Genomic DNA, 22,848 nt, shown 5'->3' with positions numbered 1-22,848 from the left:
GCCTCCTATGGAATCTGTTTGAAAATATCAGTCAGTTAGATGGTCTGCTGCCTCTTGAGTTGGGAAGTAGCTAGCATTGCTTGCCACACTGAATGGTGGAAACCATGAGCCAGAACTTACTGGAGTTTTTCTTTTTCCATGGGTATTTCCAGTGGCCGTGGAAAGGAAGAGGGCACCTGTTCTTTTGTCATTTAGCAAGCTCCTGTCTATTTGTATCATCTGCTGGTTTCTGTGAGCATTCCTGCCAATACATTTCTCCCATTTACCATATGAATTTTGGATTCCTTTTCCCTCAGAGGTGGTTTTTCATGTGCAATATCACTGTATATGAAGGGTTAAAATCTTGAAGCTATCAAGTCCTTCTTGATTCAACGTTGTTGAGTGAGCTGCAGAAAACCTACCTATTCCTGAGCATACTGCAGACTAACTGGAAACAATGGAGCAAGGAAGAAGCTGAAAAAAACCCAATCCCCATTCTGTACTAACAGCAGAGATATTTGGGAAACTGAAGTGCCTTTCCTGGAGTGCAGGTTGGGTAGATATTTCATTTGAGAACTGTTTGTCTTGTGTTTGTTAAATACTTCTTTTCTGAATTTTTGTAAGTGAAAAAAATTCTGTGGGCGCATTGTGGGCTGCAACTGGGGCATTTATGCAGGACCAAGACCAGACAGTGATAATATTCTTTTTCAGAGGTATTCTAGTTGTTGGTCAGCTTAAGATAATATGATTTTATGGCTGAGATAAATCTATATAAGACAATAGTAATGACATTCTTCGTATCAGAAGCTTTCTTAGTTCTTAGGCAGGTTTCAGCTGTAATCTTTATTGCAAGTTTTATCTAAACTTTTTGCAGACTGTTCACAAAGGAGGACCCAAATGTGGTATCTGCAGACTAGTAAATAGAGTATTTCATTAGGGTGAGATAGGTACACAGACTGAAACAAAGGAGTTTTTCATCTTTTTCTCCTACGTAAAATGCTTGAATACTATACCTCTGAGAAGACAAAAGAATTAAGAGAATGATTTACATCACTGCTTGATGTAAATCCTTGCTTGATGCGCGCTCAGTTACTGAAGATACAAATCAGAGCAGTTTGTCTGCCATCTATTGTCATCAACAATGCAATTGGCAGCTCTGATTTAGACTATCAGGCAGCTGACAGTTACCATCTTCTTAGCTCTGTCTTCCTCTGTCATCTGATTAAGCTCGTACAGTCAACCCTAGCATCTGACAGAGACCTGGGGCTTTGATGAAACCAGAATATCAGCCTTGGAGTGCAAAAGTAATGCCTCTTGGTTTGAGAAAGCAATATGAAATGATATTGTTTTCTGATGCCATGACAGTTCAGTTGCTGTTTGTTCTTTCAGCCTACCACTGTGGATACATTTAAGAGCCAAATCAAAACATGTAGCTGCGAAGCACAGTGGTGACTAAGATTGCTGTTTTCTGTTTCTCAATGGAAATGAAATTCAATATGAATGAAGTACCTCATCTGCATCAATGCTTTTAGAAATCCTGCTAAGTAGTTATCTAGTAAATATCTACATATTTTAATGACAGAAAAATCTGTCTTTCTGTTTTTATATTGATTTTTTAAAAATTGTTTGTCCAAATTAGGCTAGAAAAAGTAGCATGTTTACAGGAAAAGCTAGGACACTTTTTCTGAACAAGTTGAAGACTTGTTCTGCACAATATAACATTGCTCCCTTAAAGTAATTCTTTAGTTTGGATTGCTTAAAAATAGTTAGAGAAAACCAAACAGACATAAGAACTAAAGAGGGAAAGACCAGTTACATTGGAGATTTTCAGAATGTGTCACAATGTGGATTATGTTTTCAGAATGTTTTTTCCTGGAACCACTTTTTCCTATATAGTATCTTGAGGTAGCCTTGTAACAATTCCCTCAGAGAACTGGTATTAGGGAAACACTAATAACATATTTTGTCTGTCTTACAGTTCAGAAGCAATATTTTGAGGTACTAGACAGATCTTGGATTTGTACCTGTTTAGAGTCTGACTTGATCAGTATTAATTCCAACACAGAAATAAGTCTTCCAGAGAATTTTTTTTTGTTATGCATTTGTATGTTTTCTGGCAGTTTATGGAATAAATTGTCAGAAATTATTGAGACAATGTGGATTATTGTGGAAATCCAGGAATGATCTTATAGGCTGGAATGACTGAAAAATTAGCAAGACCTTTTTGCTGTTTATTAGTTGATATGATTTTGTATCTAGGCAGGTACCATCCCATGATCACAATCTTACATGTTGGAAAATGGTATGCCACTTTGCTCCATGTTAATGCCAGGATAAAGTTACCATAGGCCCCAAACAAACAAGTCCCTAACACAGCACTTGGAAGATTTGAAGTTGTTTTGAGAAGCAGTATTGTTATTTCCTGGGAATCGAACAGTGGCTATCATTGGTCATTAGAGCCTTACTTCTGTACTAGAAAAATCTAATAGAAAAAATCATTTGTCACAGCTTTTTAGAAGCTCTTTCCAAAGGACACTAGATGTCACATGATTGTATCCCACCACACATCAGCTCACAGCCAGGGCTCTGCACTCAAAGTCAAACACTCACTATGCAGCAGCCTAGTATCATGAAATCCTTCTCTCTTCTGATGTGATCCCCATGTAGGTCTTGTGTGTTTTATATTTGCCAGTGCAGTCCTTTTTCACGTGACCTATCAACACGATTGACACTGTCTATCAACACGATTGACACTGTCAATCTCTTGTGTCTGTTAGGATTAAGTCAGAGGTTTGTGCGTAATAGGAAAGCAAGTTCTATAGGGAGACCTATTGTATTTTATTAGACCAACTGTTGTAGTTGAAAAACTTTTGGACTCACAAGTCCAGTATATCCTACAGTGTGTATATAAAAGGGGTGTCCTATAGGAGGACAGGCATGGGCCTCCTTGGCTGGTATTGCTCTGTCGTGTTCACTGTTGCAGGAGGTGGGTCAGATGGTAAAATAAATCAGCCAAGACATGGATGCGGGGAAGTGTATGGTGGAGCAGAACTGCTCAGTCTCACCAGCTGATGCCTACAAAAGCACTATCCAATTAGTTAGCATTCTTTGTCTGCTCCTGCAGTGATTTCCAGCACCAGAGCATCAAGCTCTGCTTCATGCAGTAAAATCACTATCTAAACTTCTCTTGACTATCCACCCTTGCCCCAGCCTCGTTGAGGGAGCAGTGATGGATACCCATTTTTTGGTGACTTACAGCATGCATCACTTAAAATGAGCTTTGCATCATAAATGTTGTTAACAGGTCCCTGTGACAAAGGTGAAAAGATGCTAAAGATGTGGTATTCTTTCCTGCTGTGTTTGCTGTCCTTACAGCTTGATGCTAATCCTGGTCTCAAAGTGAGGATTACTCAGAAAGGGCTGGACTACGGTATGTGTGATGTTGCCAGAAGTTAAATTTACAATAAATATTCTTTGCACAAAATACAGTTTCTTCATAAAGGTGCAGTGTTAAAACAAGGTCCTGAAATGTTGAAATAGAGCAAATAATTCCTTTTGTCATCTCGCACCAAGGGCACCCCATGTCTCTTCTCTCACTTGTTCCCTTCCTTTTTGTGAACCCCAGGTATGAATTTATCCTTGCATTGGTGTGTGCATTCTCCTACAATCCAACAGAGTGCTTCTGCTACACTCCTCATATTGACCTGCTTTCTTAGGACCAGCAAAAGGCAGTTGTATAACTGTTCCTTTTTAAAAAGTCTCCAAAACTTCATTGAAAGTGCAATATTTAATTGAAGATAATGAAGATATAGTTGGAAAAAAAGAACCTTACAACTTTGGAATGTCCATGTTGGGTCGCATAGCTTTACTCTCATTCCTCCATTTGGGTGAGACAGCATCTGCATCTGCCATTCCCTCAGAAAATCTAATAACCAGCTGCCATGTCCACAGTATGTTTTCCTTACTCTTTCTATTCCTGCTAGCTCTCACTGTCTTTTACCTAAGACTTACTCCATGGGTGTGGAGGGCATTCGGTACAATTTCAATTGTTTACAGAATTAATATTAATAATAAAGGTTAACAAGGCACAGATTCAACAAAGGCTGGGTCATGCTAAGGATTAATTTTCATTTATGTTCTGAACATGCTGACAGGTAGACAATGGACCTGTGAGATGAAAAGTAGAAGCTTAGGGTTTATGACTCTGAGATGAAAGCAAGGATCAGGTCCACTTATTTCTCCGTATGAGCATTGTTTTAAAGGCTTTTGAGGAGTTGAGAAGTGCAAGGCAAACATCCGTCATCTAAAACACAACTAATCTCCATATCTTCTTATGACACACAGGGAAGAGAGCTTTCTGGGGATCTCTCATGCCTTTAGAAATCAGAATTTAGAAATCAGAATTCAGAAATCAGAATTCCTGGTATTTCTTTAGTGTGAGCCCAGCAGAGCTGTGTTGATGTTCACCATGGCTCATGTTTGAGTGCTGGAGGAACAGACTGAGCTTGCTCACCCCTGCATTTGTGGTTGGGGATAAGAACAGGCAGTAACTGTGCTCCTCCCAAAGGTACTTAGTATCTCATACTTGAAGAGGATGGTGCCTGTCATGTCTTCTCTATTAATATGAGATTTGAAGGCTGAGGCAATAGACCCTGCCTGCTAATTCCTTGCCCGCTGCCAGAACCTGGAGAAAAATTCTATCTGGGTTCACTGGCTGCCTTCATTTATAGGCATGAAGGAGCTTTTGGTTACTTCTGTCAGACAGAGCCCATATTTTGCTTTGGATGCAAGAATTCTCAGGGAATCATAACTTAGCCCTCCTCCTTCATAAAAGATGCATTAAAAAAAAAGGTATTCCAATGCTGAGTTATCACTGATCTCAATTATTTTCTTTTTTAATATACTGTGAAGTTTGGAAAAAAAACCTAGATAGTTTCTGTTCAGCAACTGTGAGGCCCAAAGCTAAGAACCCCATGTCAAAAATATGATCTGAAAGCCAGGTATCATTCAGTGGTGGTGTCTTCAACAAAGATAAACAAAGAGAAAAAAGACAAGGTATTTGGGATTTAAAGATGTACTTGCTATTTATTGATGATAATGTCTGTGTGTATTATCGAAGCATAAGTAGCATTGAAACATTCAAGAAAATAGGGATTCCTTAAAGCAGTGAGAGAAGATAAGGAAATAATTCAGAGATCTGCAGCATTCTGTAACAGGTAAGGTTCAGTGACAAAACATAAGTACTCAGACAAAAATGGGAAGGGAACATTTAGAAGGATTGGATTTAAACCTCAAACAACTTCCATTATACAAACAACAATACAGATAGTTCTGTATTTGACACTTCAAATGCATATGTTGACACTTTTTATGTAAGTAAAGACTACACATAGAAGTCATATTGCTACTTCTTAATTATCCTTTTCATTCAACAGATATGAGTCAATCTGAGGTAAATATGATGACCAAGTGTTTCCCAAGGCTATCAACATTGTAAGTGAAGTGAGGGAAGTATAAGTTTCAAAACCTGAAAAGAGTTGTAGAATAAGAGATACAACTCCTCAAAAGGGATCATCTGGATCTTGAGTTAAATGATTTGTATGTGAGGCTAATGGAGGTTATAATATAATAGCTGGAACTAGGTCTAGGTAAAAGTTTAAGAATCAGAGGTTTCTGAAAAAAATGTTAGAAGTGCTTAAATTATTTGGCACTATATCTCTTTGGGTACCTGAACCCTGTCTGAAAAGCATATTCTTTCCTCTATGCCCTTGTAGGCAGGAGGATTGGGATGGAACTCCTGAAGCAAGCAATACTGAAAGAGACCTTCCCAAGCTGGACTGGGCAGGAGAGTTTCTCATTTGTTAAGGTCAACTACAAAATTTCGGGGTAAGTAAAGGAAATACATTTCAAAGCGCTAGGATGAAACAGCTTAGTGTGTGTGTGTGTGTGTGTGTGTCACAGTAGTGGCAAGGAGGATTTCCTTCCCCATCTACCATCCAGGATATGGCAATAATAATTATGTAGCCTTTTTTTTTGTTCAGTGTAAAATTTTTATGCTTCGTTTGACTCTACTACTGCCCGAACACTGATTCGTTTTATAAGTACTTCCTTCTACCACACCTAGAGGTGAGCTTTAGAGAGCCTCTGAATGAATGCCTTGGCTGTTTTTTAGTTGACTTGACTTGTTTCAAAGTTTGGGACAACACAGAAATAAGCATGACTATGACTCAGCAGGGGAAATTGATGGGGAAGAGGTGGCATTATTGACAGTCTGATACCACGAAGGACCTGTAGTAATGAAAAAACTTGTTTACATTTGGTGAGAAAAAGGGGGCAAAGGGATACAATGAAAATGTGTGCATGGGGATAGTATATCTGGGCTGACAAGGATGGAAGGGAAGAAAAATTACTTTTACGGGAGCTTTTTGGATCAATTTACAATAGGTAAAATAGGAAAAAAAATCTAGGGAGCACCAGAACAAGGGTCCAAAGAGACTGTGGAATCTCTATCCTTGGAGATGCTCAAGACTCAGCTGGGCAGGGCCCTGAGTTGGCCCAGCCTTGAGCAGGGGATTGGACCAGATGATCTCCTGAGGTCCCTTCCAGCCTACATTATTCTATGATCTTCAAAATCCCAATTCATTCTTCTAACCATAGTCCTTGCAATTGGCCATCTTCCCAATGGATAATCTGATTTAGTTCACTGAAAAGAGGATTACTAAAGGCAGCCTTACTGCTGCCCAAGATTTTACTGGAAAATTATGGTCATTTTAACTAAAAGTAGCTGGTGCATTCTGCCCCAACAAAAGTAATGGAAGAGGCTGGATAGTTAGATTAAAGGCAATTATTTCAAGAGTTTTCTGCCAGATATCGGGAAACAATGAAGAATGTGAACTATATGATAAGATTGCAGTTGATATCTTTACAATGTTCAGCTCAATTCAGCCTCCCCAGCCCCCATAAGACAATACCCTTGAGTATGAGAAACATTTGTTTTGGCAGGGAAAACTTTAATATGATTTTGTTTTGAGAAATGGAGCTTCTCAAGGGCCGTTTGCTGAGGCAAGGGAGGGGGGACAGAATGAGGGAAGAGAGACTCTGATGTTCTTCCTTCAGCAAATGCCAGCATTCCAACAACCTGGATTTATTTATAAATGTACCATCTGGTTTCAACACATAGACTTATTTCCCTCAGCAGGCACATTTCACTTTGAGGAGTTTGTTCTTCTCCCTAGAGGAGGCTTTTGTTTTGGTCAGAGCATCCTTTTCCCCTGACCAGATATCAAGGGTTCCTTTTTCCAAGAATGCTACTCAGTGTAACGGAGCAGGTGTCTTTCTTCCCTAAAATTTACAAGGCTCAGTCATTTCTGAGAAATTCTTTTACTGAAGCATAGACTTTGCCTTCTATAGCAGAAGGGTTCCATAATCAGAAATCCTTCTCACCCCTTTGACATATGGTCTAATATCCCTCTTTCTGTTTTCTATAGGCTCAGAATTAATGCTGTAGATTTCCCAGAAACTTCTGCATCCTTTATTCCTGGCACTGGCATTAGTCTGTCAGTGGCACGTGCTTCTGCTACTATTAGTGCAGACTGGAGAATGAAAGCATGGCTGCTGTAAGTATTGTACAGTGTGATAGGGGATGTCTGGGAGAAGGATTACAATTGAATTTGTGAAACTTAGTTACTAATTAATATTTTTCAGGTCAGATATGCTTTATCATTTAACAACAATCTGTTTGGATAAACTTCTCAAGAAGGAAACATTCCCTGCCAGCTAATGCTTTCATTTGTTAAAGATTCTACCCCTAAGGGTGTCTCTTTGGGAAGTATGAGGTTGAATACCTGTGGAGGAATGGTTAAGCGAGAGAGGGCATGATCTGATTGGGATGAGCAATCCCGTTCTCAGGGTAAGGGAAGGAATGTAGGCCAAGGCGAGCGAGCCTTGCAGCGGCCGAGCGAGCCTTGCAGCGGCCTTGAGCACTACAAAAGAAAGTATTCACAAAACTGGTAAACAAGTCTGGACGGAACTAGATTCCATAAATGTCGATGGAGCGCGGACAGCAACCTTGCACCAATCATATATCCGCTTTATGCGCGTAGACAGAAACTGTAACCAATCATGTAACTATTGCTAGCGCATGCGTATTGCTTGTCGATATATATACTTTGTGTAAGCTCTAATAAAGGGAGAACGACCATACTCATATTGAGACTCATCGTTAATCCGGGCCCGTTCCCCCCACTCCGACAAATACCTGTTAATACGCTCAGCTTGTCCAGACTATATGTTACATGAATATTCAGGATCACAGAGTTTGCAGTAACAATGTTTGTTACTTTCTGTGTACAGTATGACTGAAAGGTTGACTATATAACTAATTATCTATTTGCCAGTACTACTGTATATTATTTTCCAAAGCGTTTCTATTAAAAGGAGGGTACTATTGCAACACTGAACATTCAGAAGTTAGGAAATTCCAGAATCCAGGTCACTTTGGAAAACTGGCTTGGCTTCATGAGCAAGTGCAATATATTGTCTGTAATGACATGACCACATACTCTTTTTTCCACTTTTTTCTTACCTCAGCATTTTTGCTGCATATTTTTAATATAATATTCTAGATTTTCATTTTATTCAGGTGAGGGGTGAAAACTTCTAGGATATCAGCAGAACTTGCAAAGTGTTAATCTCAACAAGTTGGGTTAATGGAGTAACTGTCAACAGCAGTAGGCGTTACTCTATTTATGAGCCATAGAGTACAGAAAGATGGATCACCAGACTGCCAGTTCACAGCGTGTCCTGTTTTCACACAGTTCTGCATTCAATATAAGGTACTGGTGGCTAGAAACTGCTGTAACTGTGGCCCCAGCCTGTCTCTGTTCCTTCTGTCATACTGGTATTGTATGGAAAAGATACTGTGTTCAGCAGGGCAGATCAACTGTTCCCAAACATGAAGCCGCCTCTCTTTCTTGCTGAAGGGTGAGGACCTGAACATAATCTGGAGAGACCCCAGAAGCATAAAACTCCAAGAGCTTCACTTGCAGCAAGGGAGTCAGGGGGCTGGGATACATGGTGGAGGTGGCCAAAGTCAGCTTTGTTGGAGTTTAGGATGTGATGGGGTTTTCTTGCCTTTTTGAGCAGCAGAGGGACCAGTCTATGTTGTTCTGTTCAATATTAGGTTCTATGTCTGGCTATAGTTGAAATAGATCCAGAAGATGCCCCACTCTTCAGCCCCTCCATTCCCTAGCCCTACATGTTGTCCTCAGCATAGTAAAGAGGGCCCAGCTGAAAATGAACTTTCCAAGGGAGGCCTTTGACAATCCAGCCCTCCTGGGTTGTTTCCACGGTTAATAAAAGGTGGATATTATTCCACTTTTTAGGCAGTATCTCTGAGTTCCTAACCTTCACCGTAGATCTCCTCTTCATTGTGTCCCAGAGCACTCTACCAGTCACAAAGTCTCCTGGCAGGCCTTTTGCTCCCAGAGACCCAGAGTTGAGATCCTGCCTCCATGAATCAGGATTCCTCCTGAAGAGAAGGAGTTAAGGATGCAGGAAGGAGGACTTGAGTAGCTGAATTTACCCTGGTCTCCCATGCAGTCAAGAAAGGGAGGAGGAGGCAGAGAACATGACCCTGTCACTGGAGTATGGGGAAGACTGGGTTGGAAGGCATCTCTGGAGGTCATTTTGTCCAGCCTCCAGCTCAAAACAGGGTGGTCACCAGACTAGATCTGGTCAGCTATCTAGTGGCATTGTTTAACCAAGGATGGTTCTACAGCCTCTCTATATAACCTGTCCAGTGCTGCACTATCCTCCTTGTGAAAGTGTTTTTCCTAATGGCTTATGGATTGGGGTTTTGGTTAGGGATTGGAAAAAGAGGGTCTGAAGAGTGGTGCTTCTTCCTGACAGCAATTTAATGCAGAGGTATAGACAGAGAGTTGTGGAGGTGGAAATGGCAGCAGTGGTAGGAGGAATTCTGTGGCTGGGAATGGTACTCACTGGTCTGCTTAGAGGTTGTGTATGGCTTTGGGTTGGGTTAAGATTCATGTTTCAGGATTAAAACCTCTACTCCCAGAATTTTTTCTTAGCCAGAAAAAATAAAGAGGAAAGTTGAGAGACTCATGGGTTGAGCTTCCTGTCAGGTTAGGCTTTTTCCAGTATGGTGCAACCATTGTAGTAATGCCAGAGCCTGGGAAAAGAAAACCTGAATAATTGGGATGAAAGGGTGAAAAGTGATGCTTTTGGTGCCAGTTCTGATCTTTCAAATGAGGTTTTTATAAGGCTGTTCTAAAATCATTCAGCTCTCTGTATCCTGCTTGATCAGTCTACGACTCCTAACCGTAGTCCTAATGCCTAAATTTGCTGGAATGTGCAGAATAATGATTTTTTCTTGGGGTATTAGTAGAGATTTTTACAGAGAGGAAGGAGAAAATGAGTTTGGGGCAGGGCAAAGAATGGAGGAATGTGTATATTTAGGAGAGATATGAAAAATTGTTACAGGAAAGAAGTGGAAAATTTGCAAAATTGAGAACCTCTGGAGTATATATTTATTACCTAGTTGGCTTCTTCTGTTGCAGTCCCAGAGGCTTTTAGGGAGATCTGTCTTGAAATATTTGAATGGATTAATCAGCAAATGCATCAGAAAGTCACTGAGAAATTGCGACATTGTTGCAGACTCGCCAAATCCTGCATAACGCTGGAAAATTCATGTCCTGAAAATTCATGCCTGTACTCTGGTTTTGAATGTCAGGCATGTCCCTATTCTACGTTAATTCGTAGAAAACTCATTCTTTATTCTAGGTGATAGAAGCAAAGTCCTGTCAAACTTACAGGTAGTTTCTTGAATTGCTCCTTTAAAGCAGATGTTTCTTGACTGAGTTTTTGTTTTTGTTTTTGTCTGAGCAGCAGAGACCAAGGAGGAATTACTGTGTCCATTTCAGGACTGTTTATGGCAGTTGTTTTTGAAGTGTCACGGGACAGCACAGGACGCTTGTCCATGTTGGTACACAATTGCCAGCTGATCATTAATAGCATAAAAGTCAAGTTAAATGAAGGATCTAGGTAAGTACAAGAGATTTTCTGATTACTTTGCGGGAAGTATCAGGGTTTGTAACAAAAGGACCACTTCTCAAAATTTAACTTTTAGGGATTCAGTTACAGGACACAAACAACTGTTCAAGGCTATGAAAATAGGTTTTTAAAAGTCTGTTTTCAAAAACAGACTCCTTCGCTGACTGTGTAAAGCGTGGGTAGTCTACACTTTCCTTTTGCATGTGCTGACAAATGGGCTAACCAGACACTGCATATGAAAAATTTGCCATGCAGGTGTATTAAAGAGCAGAAGATTGTGAATGGAAATTTGCAGTTATGAAAGTGTATCTAGACTGATGACGCATTTTGACAAACTGACCTACAATTTAAGAGTAAAAGTTTTTATTTCAAAGTGGAATATAAAATAATGGTTACAGTTCCCCTCATGTTGATTTGCTAGAATGTTTTCTCATCTTACTCAAAACAAAAATGTGGATAATGGAGCATTTTTTTGCTAACATGTTAACACGAACATTCACAACTTTGCAGATTGTCTTCTCAGTAGCAGTTATGAGACTGAGAAACCCTAGCGTCTGAGATTCGCAAGTTAATAAAAACAATCAATTGCACAGTCTGCCAATCTAATTGACGTTGATGCCCCAATCTGACAGATTTGCATTTCAAACAGTTGCTTTCTGACCTAGACTATTCTAATGTAGATTATTTGACTGTTAGCAAATTTGGATATTCAACTGTATATAGAGCAAATGTTTACATGAGTATATTATCTTTTACCATGGATCAAAATATCTGATTTTTGAAAGTCTCTGTGTTCATTTATTTTCCTCCAGCTGGGTCTATAGCTTCCTATCGGGTTATCTGGAGAAGACTATTAAGACCAAATTGGATAAAAATGTAAGTCTGCAAAGTTGGTTTCAGCTAGTGAAGGGTGGGGTTCAAATACAGCCATTGCTTTACTGACTTCTCTCTCTTTTCATATAGCTCTGCCTAAATATCAAATACAAAATTCAAATGATGGATGCACAGCTTAGAAAGCTTAAGGGTGAGTCTTCGATATCAGCTTTTCATTAAGTAATTTTCATGCTACTCAGTTTGTAGCCTTTTTATTTGGTGCCAAACCCAGTAAAATGTTGCTGTGTTCATGGTACAAAAAGTAAAGGAAAAGTGCTGCCGTTATTCTGTGCCTTAGCCTATTCCAGACTCCCACCTAGAAATCTCTTGCATGCACCTTATGTAGAAAATTCAGATTTCTTCTGTGCCCCTAGCAGGTCATGTGTAATCTTTCAGCCTGGTATGGCTCAGCTCTGTTGTTTCATTAGATTTTGGAGGTGAAAATTATGATGTTAATCCTTTATGCTCTTGGTACTGTGGATGCAAGAAAAACTAAGTTAACAGTAATCCACTAAAGAGCTAGCAAACACCCCATTCTGCAGTGCAGTCCTATCAGATCTCACAAACTTAGCATTTCTTGGTTTGAACTTAAGTTCACCGAGGTAACAACATGCTGCAGGAAGACAGTGTCACACCAGGCATATTTCTCTTCACATCAGTAACAGTTCCTATGTCACTCTTGCAGAGACACTAAGACAATAGAGCATCTATGTTCAAAAAAGCATATAAATATGAGATTTTCACTACTATACTCAATTATTATCTGTACCTTTTTTTTTTTTTGCAAGAATAAGAATATTTATTTGTAGTTTTTGCCAATTCAAATTCACCTAAGTCATCTAACTGGGGCTGCAGAGTTCGGTCCCGCTCTTCACTTTGCATTGTGGATATAGCTATTATCTGCTCCATATTCAGAGGCAGAATAAGTAGGCTTTTATTTTTCCTAAAATGACTTGCCGAGCACTGGCAAATATTACTGAAAACGATGGTACTCAAGAACATTGTCTTACACAGCAAGTACCCAAACACTCAGGTTAAGTGCATTTTAGTCTGTGTTGCCCTATTGAGGAGTTTAGTCTCTCTGTGAATTCACTATTTCCCTTTAAAATTGTCTGATTATTTATAGAGTATGAACAGACTTTATACATAAAAAATAACAATCAGACTGAAGTTGCATGTGAGGACCTTTCAGGAAAAAAGTCTTCTATCAGATTGTCCGATAAAGTGCCCTCTATTGTTGTGAACAAGCATCCTTTGTCTTCAGCACTGATAGGTGCAAAAATGTGCTAATGCCTTCTTTCAAAGTATTTAGTAGTATTTACCAGTATTGCATCATAATCATATGGCAGTTCAGGTTTCTTGTACAAACACATAACAAAAATAGGGACCCCACCCTAGATACTTCTTCCTTTACTCCGTAGGAGCAGATTTGTGAAGAATGTATTCAGTGGTGGAACACCAGGAACACAAATCCTAAATCTGGAGGGATCAGTAACTTTTCCAGAGGGAAAACTCTCGCTCTTTCCCTTACAAATTTTTGATTTTCTTCTACCTTCTCCCACCATTCTCCTTCTTCAGATTCCTCATTTCCAAAATGCCTTTGCCTTATCTAAGCAATAACTGTTTGAGATATGTTTTTGTAATAATGGCTGTTTTGTTTTGTCCATCATTTTTCTAGTCTTAAGCCAGATTGATGCCTTTGCACAAATAGACTATTCCCTAGTTAGTTCTCCAACAGTCTTCAAATCACACATTAACCTGGATTTGAAGGTAATTTGTCTTTAATATCCCTGTGTTCTCTCCAAGATACTTTTGGTTCTCTTTTGTGTTGGTTCATTTTCTTTCACTATGGTCTGACTCAGACAAGCCTCTCTACTCTTTAATTAGAAGAGCAATATGACATCTGGGCATTTGGGGCAACAGCTGTTGTAGAAACCAGATATGATTGTTTAATAAATTAATGGTGTCAATTGCTTATCCAAAGTTGATATTTAGAATTAAATTATTTCAGAGTTAGAGGTGCTTCATAAACATTACAAAGTGTTCTTTAGATATGCAGCCCTCCCACAACTGCTTGTTCTTTGCCTATTACCAGTGATACATAATTCTTGCCAGCTACCAATGTAGCTGTGGTTGCGGTTCAAAGCATTTGATTCGATATGGCTGAGGGTCTTGTGTAGCTATGGGTATGCCCAAAAAAGACTCTTCTCACAGAGAGTCCTTGAGGAGCACACAGCAGTTCCTTTCTCACCTCTTTTTCACCCTCTTTGGCAAGAGATATCCCAGCAACACCCAGCTGTTCCAGCAGCCCAGACAGTCCTTGTGATTTAGAGCATCCCCATGACTCTCAGAACTGGTTTCAGTTTAGAAAGATGTGCTAGAGCTATGGCTGATTCTCTCCTTCGTGGTTATTTTGTTCAGGTAACTTTTACCATGCACAAAAAAAGACTGCAAGCAAGATATACACACTTTAAGTACAAAGCAATTATTTATCAGCTACTATAGCTAGCTAGTACTTGCATGCTACCTGGCTAATCTTTAACATGCTCACACCCCTGTTGAGACATCCGATGAGTCTTTGTCAGGCAGTTATAAATCAGGTAAGGGAGCATTGGCCTTCATTGCTCTTCAGAACAGGCTGATTCTTGCTTGCAGCAAGAGAAGGAACACTGGTCCAGAGGATTTTTGTACTGTCTTCTAGTTGCAGTTCAGAATACTCATTTGAATGCTCAAATTTGAACTTTGAAAGGATGGAGACCAGGTGTTCTCTGTGGCTCCTGTGCTTTTCCAAAAAAACTTGAATTTGTTAATTTTCAGGGCATATCACAAACTTACTTGTTTACTTCAGGTTTTCTTTAATATCAAGCATTTCTTCAGGTTAGGAAGAGAGAATAAGGATTCTTGCTGTTCAGCCACTGTTAAGGTAACCAGTAATTCTGACAGATACTGATTTTTATAAGTATAAATACTTAATAATGACTCTTTGCAGGGCACAGTCTATCCAGTAGGAAATCACACAGACCCTCCCTTTGTGCCAGCTCCATTTGCTCTCCCAAACCAGGGTGATTCCATGCTCTACCTGGGAGTCTCCAATTATTTTCTTAAGTCTGCTTCACTGGCTTACTACAGAGCAGGGGTCTTCAACATCACCATCTCCCAAGAGGTGAGTATAATTTGCAAATGATAGAATTATAAGTAACAGCAGCGTGGATAGTCAGCAGAGGAGTTTCACACATCATTTTGCAGAGCTGTTTGCCATCTCATAGAGATTTGGGTCACTCTTCTACCACTTCTAAGAGTGAACCATGACATTCATTCTGTATTTCACCATTTTCTATAGTCAGAGTGTCTCTCAGGCCTAACTCTGAAGTTCTTGGCAGCTCTAGGCAAGGAGTGACAGTTACGAATGTAACAGAGCCTGCGTGCAAGGCGTGGCAGAAAACGCCAAAGAAAGCCTTTCTCTGCACAGATTGCAGTGCTGTGTCCAAGTAGAAGAAAAAAGGTGCAAGACAAGAAAAAGTGTGCTTAAATGCTGCAGTCTGTTGCATGAAGGCCCACAACAAATGAACTGGATGTGCTGAGAGCTAGAACAAACTATCAGACTTAACAGAGCAGCAGAATGGGACAAGAAGCAGGTACAACAAAACTGAGCATTCAGTTGTGGGTGAAGAACATGGAAGCCTTCTCCCAGAAATACTTTTTCCACACTGGCATTGTTAGAAAGAGTTGCCTGAAAGTTTTGCTGACTGAACCAGTGCTAAGAGGGTCTGTATAAAAAGTGGTGACACAAATGGCATTGACACTGTCACAGAGGTCGGCAGCAAAAGGGCAAATGGTATTTTGACTCCTGCCTCCAACTGATTCACTATATACCATCTGAGAGAGCCCCAAAGACAGAAAGTAAACAGGATGACAGGTCTGTTCTTTCAAAGGATAATGCTTGCTCTCTGTCTGGTACGTGCTTCTGAGATGCATCTGTGAGACATCTGCAAGACATCTGCCTCTCTTTTGTCCCAAAGAGCACTGTAGCTTCCCGAAGAATCATTCTGGGGCAAGGAAACACTAAATCAAAATATTGATTATCTAGTACTGAAATAAATGGAGCATGTTTTTTTTTAATGAAAAGCTAATTTCCAAGCTGACATGAGATGATCTAATTTCTTTCATTTGTTTACAGCTTGCTACTTCTTTTAACCTAACTACAGCCATATTCAATGATTTTGTTCCTCAGGTAGGTACTTGTATTTGCACAGACCTTTAAGAAAGAGCAGTAGCTAATTTCATGTGGATATTATTTATGTACTAGCTCATTTCCAAAAGTTTGGAGGAGACAAGGAAACTGAGCTGGTGTATGATTAATGGAAGATTCAAACATACAGGTCCTCATAACTCCATGTTCTTCTTAATTCTGTATCGCACTACTCCTTAATCACCCTCTGCTCCCCTCAAGTATCAGATTTGCTGTCAGTCCCTGAAACAGTTCTAAAGACTAAGTGGTAGCCACCTGTGAGGTCAGTCTCCCTTTATGCCTGTTAAAAGTTAAAGTGTATCTGCTATCAGTAGCCTGACTTCTCTATGCAAAGATACCTGATTTAGGGCTGCTGAAGTTTACCAAGAATTGGTATTAGGACAGTAATAGGCATGAAGAGCAAAGTTCATAAATCTGATGCAGAAAATTAAGGTAGTATGAGATGCTTTAAAAATGCCCATTGTGACAACATTCTCTATAAGATTATGAAATCTGGCATCTATGATATCACAAACTGAAGTTTTGTCCTCTAGGAGTTTCTCAATTCTTCAAAAGATTGGCTCTTTTGGAAGCCTGCCTGCCTTCCGAATTCTTTATATGATCATGATCTTTTTCTTTAACGTGAATCACTCATTTTCCTCATTTTTTCAACACAGAGTGCTAATTCCCTCCTTTTGAAACACAATTTTCAGGAACAGCCCTTAAATTATTTCTCCAAACTTGTTCAATATCAGTGGGTCTAAAACTTTGTCATTTTTACAGTCTCTGAAGCTCAGAGTTTATGCCATGCTAATTTCATCATTTCAGTTAGTGTAGTTATAATGCAGTTTTTTGATTATTTGGTTAATTATCAAGAGATTCGCATGTAGCATCTGATTATGATGTATTCAGAGAAACCACAGTTTAACAAAAATCTCTTCTGCAGAAACTCAGCATTCAACCTCTTTTCTCTTTGAAACTCAACAGATTGCCGTGTATTACATAACAGCACATCCAGTGCTGTTGAAGCTGATGGCTACATCACCACCTGCAGTCAGTTTACAGGCAGATGGATGCAGCCTACAGATCACTGGCTGTGTGGATGTATTTGTTGTTCTGCCAAATTCAACCATACAGTACATCTTTACAGGGAATCTAGTAAGTAATGTAAACTGGAAGGTAACATTCAGGCCTGGGGCTGAACAAATCACACAGTTATCTTCCAAATCCTTTGAAAGTCATATGGGTCAGCATAACATAGAATGTAGAGGCCTGCCACAAGCATGCAGACTGTTCAATTGCATTTGGCAGGGAGGAAGTATGCACCAAGTATTGCAGAATTTAATATGCAGGTGCAAGGAGCAAGTTGTCAAAGCCCTTTTTTCCATGTGGGGTGGTTGAGTCATTCTTCAGGAAGAATGAATTGTAGCATATGATAAGCTTGGTTGTCTGATGTTCAGTCTTCCTAACTCATTTGTTACAAAATAGTTCATTGTGTCTCCAGACATTTTTTCATTAGGTTGAAAGTGAACCACTTATGTTAGCCACGCAAAAATTTAAATGATCCTAATGCTAAGCAGGCAATCAGGGCAGTATTATAGGTTAGCTCATGCAATCCCTGTTGCTGGCAGAAAGCAGCAAACTCACAAAAGATTTCAATATCTGTAACGACCAAATAAAAAGTTTAGATGCTGTGTTCCCAATTACAAAAAGCAATAGCATTTGTGCCTTCATCTAAGACAGGATCTTATGCTCTGTATACAGTCACAGAAGACTTTTGTTTTTTCCCTGCAGACAGCCAGTACCAGAGCTAATCTGACAGTAACCAAACAGAAGTTGATTATCTCATTACTTCTGAAGAGGTAACCAAGGAAAATTCAGAAAGCAACATTAATGATCCCAGCATTAGGACACAACAGAATTTCATTGTGTCAGCCTGACAGTGCTTGTTTCACCATGAGAAAAAGAAAATTAGTTACCATCTTTCTCACAGGGACTCTAAGATACTTTGACTGCTTGGTCCAGATCTTGCAGATGAAATATAATGATATTTTGGAACAGCTGTGTCTTTTGTGCAACGTGATGCTACCTCTTTCTGTAGGTTAAACACCATTCCAGACAAGAATGTTTGATTTATTAATTATCTTAAAGGCATCTGTTTACATCTGTGCTGATATTGGAGGATGAGGTTCAGCAGTTTATTCTAAACCCTGTATCTCTTGCTTCTATGCTATGTCTGAGGGTCATAAACAGAACTGCCATAGTGTAAACACTGCACTGAACCACTGTAGCCAGCTCTTTGCATGCACTATAGCCAACTCTCTGAATGCCTTTTCATGAAGGGAAGGTTTTTCTTCATAAGTCTTGTACTCACAACCTAGGCCTACAAATGACCATAGAAGGAGATTAATTTCTGAAAGATCCCAATGATTCTAGATCTGATTTGTAATTGTATCAATTTTGATTAAAAGCTGTTGGGACTCAGAAAATCTTTGGCAAAGTCAAATGTGTGAATCAGCATGAAATCAGTAAAAAATTGCAAAAATGAAATTAAAAGAAAGTGCAAATTCACACTGCTGCATAAACTTCTTTTAGGTCCCATTTCTGCACATACCTTAAGCAGCACCATAAGAAAAAAATACATTTATTCCTTTCTGTGGACTGCAAAGTTGTGTTTCTTCTAAACTATTTATTTCATATGGCCTCACATCTTCAAGCAGTGACTAAGCATAACTTGTGCCTTCATCCTTTCTAGTGAATCCTCTTCTTTCATTTCTTTCCCTCAGGCTCCAGTTCTCCCTGCTGCACTCCATTGCTAGCTTCTCTGAGGTAAGGTGGTGATTTCAGTACCTAGGTAAGGCAGCTAAGCCCTTCAAAGATAGAAACAATTCATCAGAACTTTGTGCCTGCAGAATTTGTGGACTGTCCTGGGGATGTCATCTGCCACTGCTCTTTCTGCTTTAAAATAGTATACTGTCTGCTTTTCTTTTCCTTTCCAGTAAGGAAAAATACTTCTTGGAGTGTTTTCTCTCATCAGAGGCACCAAAACTTGCAAAGTTATTACAGTGTAGCATGAATTGAAACAGGGAGAAGGGTCTGCCTGGGTCCTCGTGACCTAGCAAACTGTCCTAGTTGATTCTGCTGGCTTCTGTATCCAGCAGCACAAAGGCAGGCATGGGGATAGCACCTCTTCTAGCAGTTTCTGACAGCCAGCCTGAATTCACAGCTGGATTGAGTAGGCATAGCAGTTGGGGTGAGCCCAAAGTCAGATTTAAGCTCGGTTTCAGGAATTATCATAAATCACTTCAACCAAATATCATAAAAGGCAAGTAAAAAAAGGGAGTAAAAGAAACACCATGACAGTGGTTAGACCATTCACCACAGACAGGTGGTCAGTGCAACTCTGCAGCAGCTCTGCCCAAACTACATCTTTAAGTGAAGGGAGGAGGACAGAGCATCAGGATAGAGGCAGGTCTTGCCGTCCAAAGAACAGTTCAGTTCTGAAAACTGACTGCTGGAAGCTGAAGTGAGGTTAAATGTATTTCATTCATATAGCTAAGGTTCAGCCCGATACTTAACATAAAGAAAAAAAAAGACTTCAGTTTAAAGTATTATAAGAAAGATGGACATCCTGTTGCAGTGTATTGCATCATCCAGCTGCAGATCAGAAAAAAAGATCTTTTTCACTTGAAGTTTTCTCTGCCAAGTTCTCTTCTGACTTTTTTGAATGTGACTCCAGCTCTAACTCTCTCTCTCTTCCCCTCAAGCTGCAATCCCACAGGCATCAAGAAATAATCACCATATGTATTTTCCCTCTTACAGCAGGTCTCACTGGTGGAGAATTTTCTGTCTTATGCTTTACAGAGTGTAGTGATCCCAGTAATCAATGGTAAGGATTGTGGCCAGTTCCTGAGCATAGTTGGTGGGAAAGAGAGGCTGAAACTAAAAAAGAGAGTCCCCGACTTTAAGGAATGTGTTATGGGAGGTTTTCTGTCACTTTGGCTACACCTGGACAGGTCTACGCTGTGCTGGACTTCAGGCCTGGTCACCCAGTCACCTGGACCAGAGGCTGGGACAGAGCGTGTCTCAACTCCCTTCCAAACACTGTGCCTGGGTTTCCTTCCCACTGAATGCAGCATGGCAGCAGAGCTGAGACATGCCTGTCTCATCCTGACATGGAGTCAAGCCATAAGCAGAGAATGCCCATGAGCAGGGAAGCTCAGGAGTATGCCTGCATCTTGGGGTCTAGGGGTAGCCTGTCACATCATCCCTTTCCTCTGCTTCTGTCCTCCCGCTGCTGCCTCAGGCAGGGCGAAGAGGAGAGTCAGCTCTGTGGGATGCAGAAAGAGTTGATGAAGAAAAAGGGGAAGTGAAGCTGGAAAGGAACACAAGCATCTATAAACAGGGAAGAGTGCAGACAGTGCCAATAACAGGGGGCAAGGAGATTGCTGTGGGAGAAGGTGAGCTATTGATGAGGAGAAAGGAAAGGGAATGGAGGAGAGGAATGCAAAAGTCAGATTTTAGAAAAGCAAATAGGAATAAAGCTGGGGCTTAATCCAGGAAAGTAGGGATAGGTGAGAATAGGAGAACCAATGGGACCAGAGGATCAGATAGAGAAGAAAATTAAAGGAAGATAGAGAACAAGTTGGGTGGGGGAAAACAGAATGCGTGGGTACATACCTGGAGAGGAGCAAAGGCAAACAGATGCCAGTGTCAGACAGCTGGGGAGACTGTGAAAGGCTTGTATGCTACTTTTTTTACAAGACTTTTTGTTCTTTAACAAATATGAGTAATAGATCCCTTTCAGGGGCATGGTGGTGGCTTTTTAATTGGAAATTGTAAAGTACATTGAGTTCCTAATGAAAGATGCTTCTAAAGTGCAAGTGTTTTATTATTACATATAGATGTGTTTATATTTGTCCTTTTTTAAGATAAACTAGGAAAAGGATTTCCTCTTCCTAACTTGGCCCACACTATCCTCATCAGACCTGTAATAAAAATAAATCAGGTAAGAAGCCTGATTTCTTGTTAAAGAATGTTGCTTCTTTTTCAGACCTGTGAATTTATGTGAGTGCACCTGTGTTGGGTAACTCTAAATGTAGCTAATATTAAAACTTGACTATAGACTATAAAACCCAAACTCTGGGTCAAAAATGAGCCCCTATGCAGATTTGAGTGGTAGTAGGTTATAAAGGATCCACTGGCCCTTTGGGGAATGCTAGCAATATAAAAACATCACGGGACAGCTTTGCTATCCCCAGCAGGCCAGAGGAGCATTGAGCGATTGAGTCCTCATTATTCTAACCATCTTATAGTGGAGGAAAGCCCATAGGCAACCTGAGTGCTGTTGTGGTAAGTGCTACCTAGTCTTTTGGAGGGTTATTTTACATTAGAGCCCATTCTTATCAACTAAAATTCATGAGGCATAAAGCCACCCTTGTCCCTTGGGATCTAGCCCCAGAGTACTGACCCTGAATATGTCCATCTGAAATTTAAGGTAATTTTACATGTTCTTCTTTCCTCAGGGTCATCTGGTGATTTCCACTGATGTTCACTACAAACAAAAGGGAGGGGGAGATGAGGACCTTCACAGTCACTCCTAATGTCCCTTTACATTCAAACCTTAATTATAGAAATGAAGTCTTCCTTCTACTAGCTTGTAGAATGTTATAAGATTAGATGCATGCCTTTTGGTTCACTCTTTTTAATGTTTTAGTAAAAGCTTCTAACTTTTCACCAGCTTCATCTGTTGCTTTTTAGTACAGCGGGTGTGGCTGGCACAGTGTTAGGGGTGTTTAAAGTCTGATGAGGAGTGACTGCTTCTTACTAGTGTTATAGACACCAAGTGCTACTAATTTTAGGGACAAGTTCTTGCATTATTCAGCTTATCTTCATTAGTTTTAGCAAGGCTTCAGGTATAGAATGAGATCTTACTCTTGGTGAGTAAGAATTTCACAACTTTTCCCTGGATACCATGAGTGGGAATAGATTTATGAAATGCAGTGAATTATTATAGAATTACGGAATCATAATTTAGGTTGCAAGGGACCTCTGGAGGTCATCTAGTCCAACCCCCCTGCTCAGAACAGGACTAATTAGATCAGATCAATCAGGGTTGTGTCTAGTTGAGTCTTGAACACTTCCAAGGCTGGAGATTCCACAAGCTCTCTGGGCAACCTGTTCTGCCTTTTAACCATCCTTCGAGTAACATTTTTTTCCTAATATCTAATCACAGATTTTCCCATATTCCAACTTGGTCTGTTGCCTTTTTCCTATCACCATGCACCTCCAAGAAGAGTCTGGCTCCGTCTTCTATGCATTCTCCAATCAGGTAGTTGTAGCCAGCAATAAGCCTTCTAGTCTCCTGGCTGAACAGGCCCAGGTCTCTCAGCCTCTCCTTGTATGTCATATTTGCCAGTCTCCAACCTTCTTGGTGGCCCCTGCTAGACTCACTCCAGTATGTCCATATCCTTTTTTTACTGGGGAGCTCAAACTGGACACAGCACTCCAGATGCAGTCATACAGGTGCTGAATAGACAGGAAGGATCGCTTCCCTGGATCTGCTGGCCCCACTGTTGCTAATACAGCCCAGGATGTGGTTGGTGGCCTTTGCTGTAAGGCCATGCTGCTGACTCATGTTCAACTTGTCCACCTGGACCCCCAGTTCCTTTCCTGTAAAGCTGCTTCCTAAACAGTCA

General features: G+C 40.2%; 1 protein-coding gene across 1 annotated transcript; it reads left to right on the top strand.

Moving 5' to 3' along the window:
- Positions 1-876: 876 nt before the first annotated feature.
- On the top strand, positions 877-21,753 carry LOC106488255 (BPI fold-containing family C protein-like). Its single transcript, XM_067295864.1, has 16 exons — positions 877-895; positions 3,284-3,409; positions 5,754-5,865; positions 7,467-7,595; positions 10,882-11,040; positions 11,862-11,925; positions 12,013-12,073; positions 13,601-13,692; positions 14,912-15,085; positions 16,100-16,153; positions 17,138-17,308; positions 17,945-18,012; positions 18,937-18,979; positions 19,973-20,039; positions 21,082-21,158; positions 21,676-21,753. Exons 1-16 carry the CDS (start codon positions 877-879, stop codon positions 21,751-21,753), a joined length of 1,494 nt encoding a protein of 497 aa, XP_067151965.1.
- Positions 21,754-22,848: the final 1,095 nt, after the last annotated feature.

Source organism: Apteryx mantelli, chromosome 1 (assembly GCF_036417845.1).
Source record: "Apteryx mantelli isolate bAptMan1 chromosome 1, bAptMan1.hap1, whole genome shotgun sequence".
NCBI classification, from domain to species: domain Eukaryota; kingdom Metazoa; phylum Chordata; class Aves; order Apterygiformes; family Apterygidae; genus Apteryx; species Apteryx mantelli.
The sequence above is the reverse complement of the archived record's forward strand: the minus strand, read 5'-3'. Positions and strand labels throughout refer to the sequence as shown.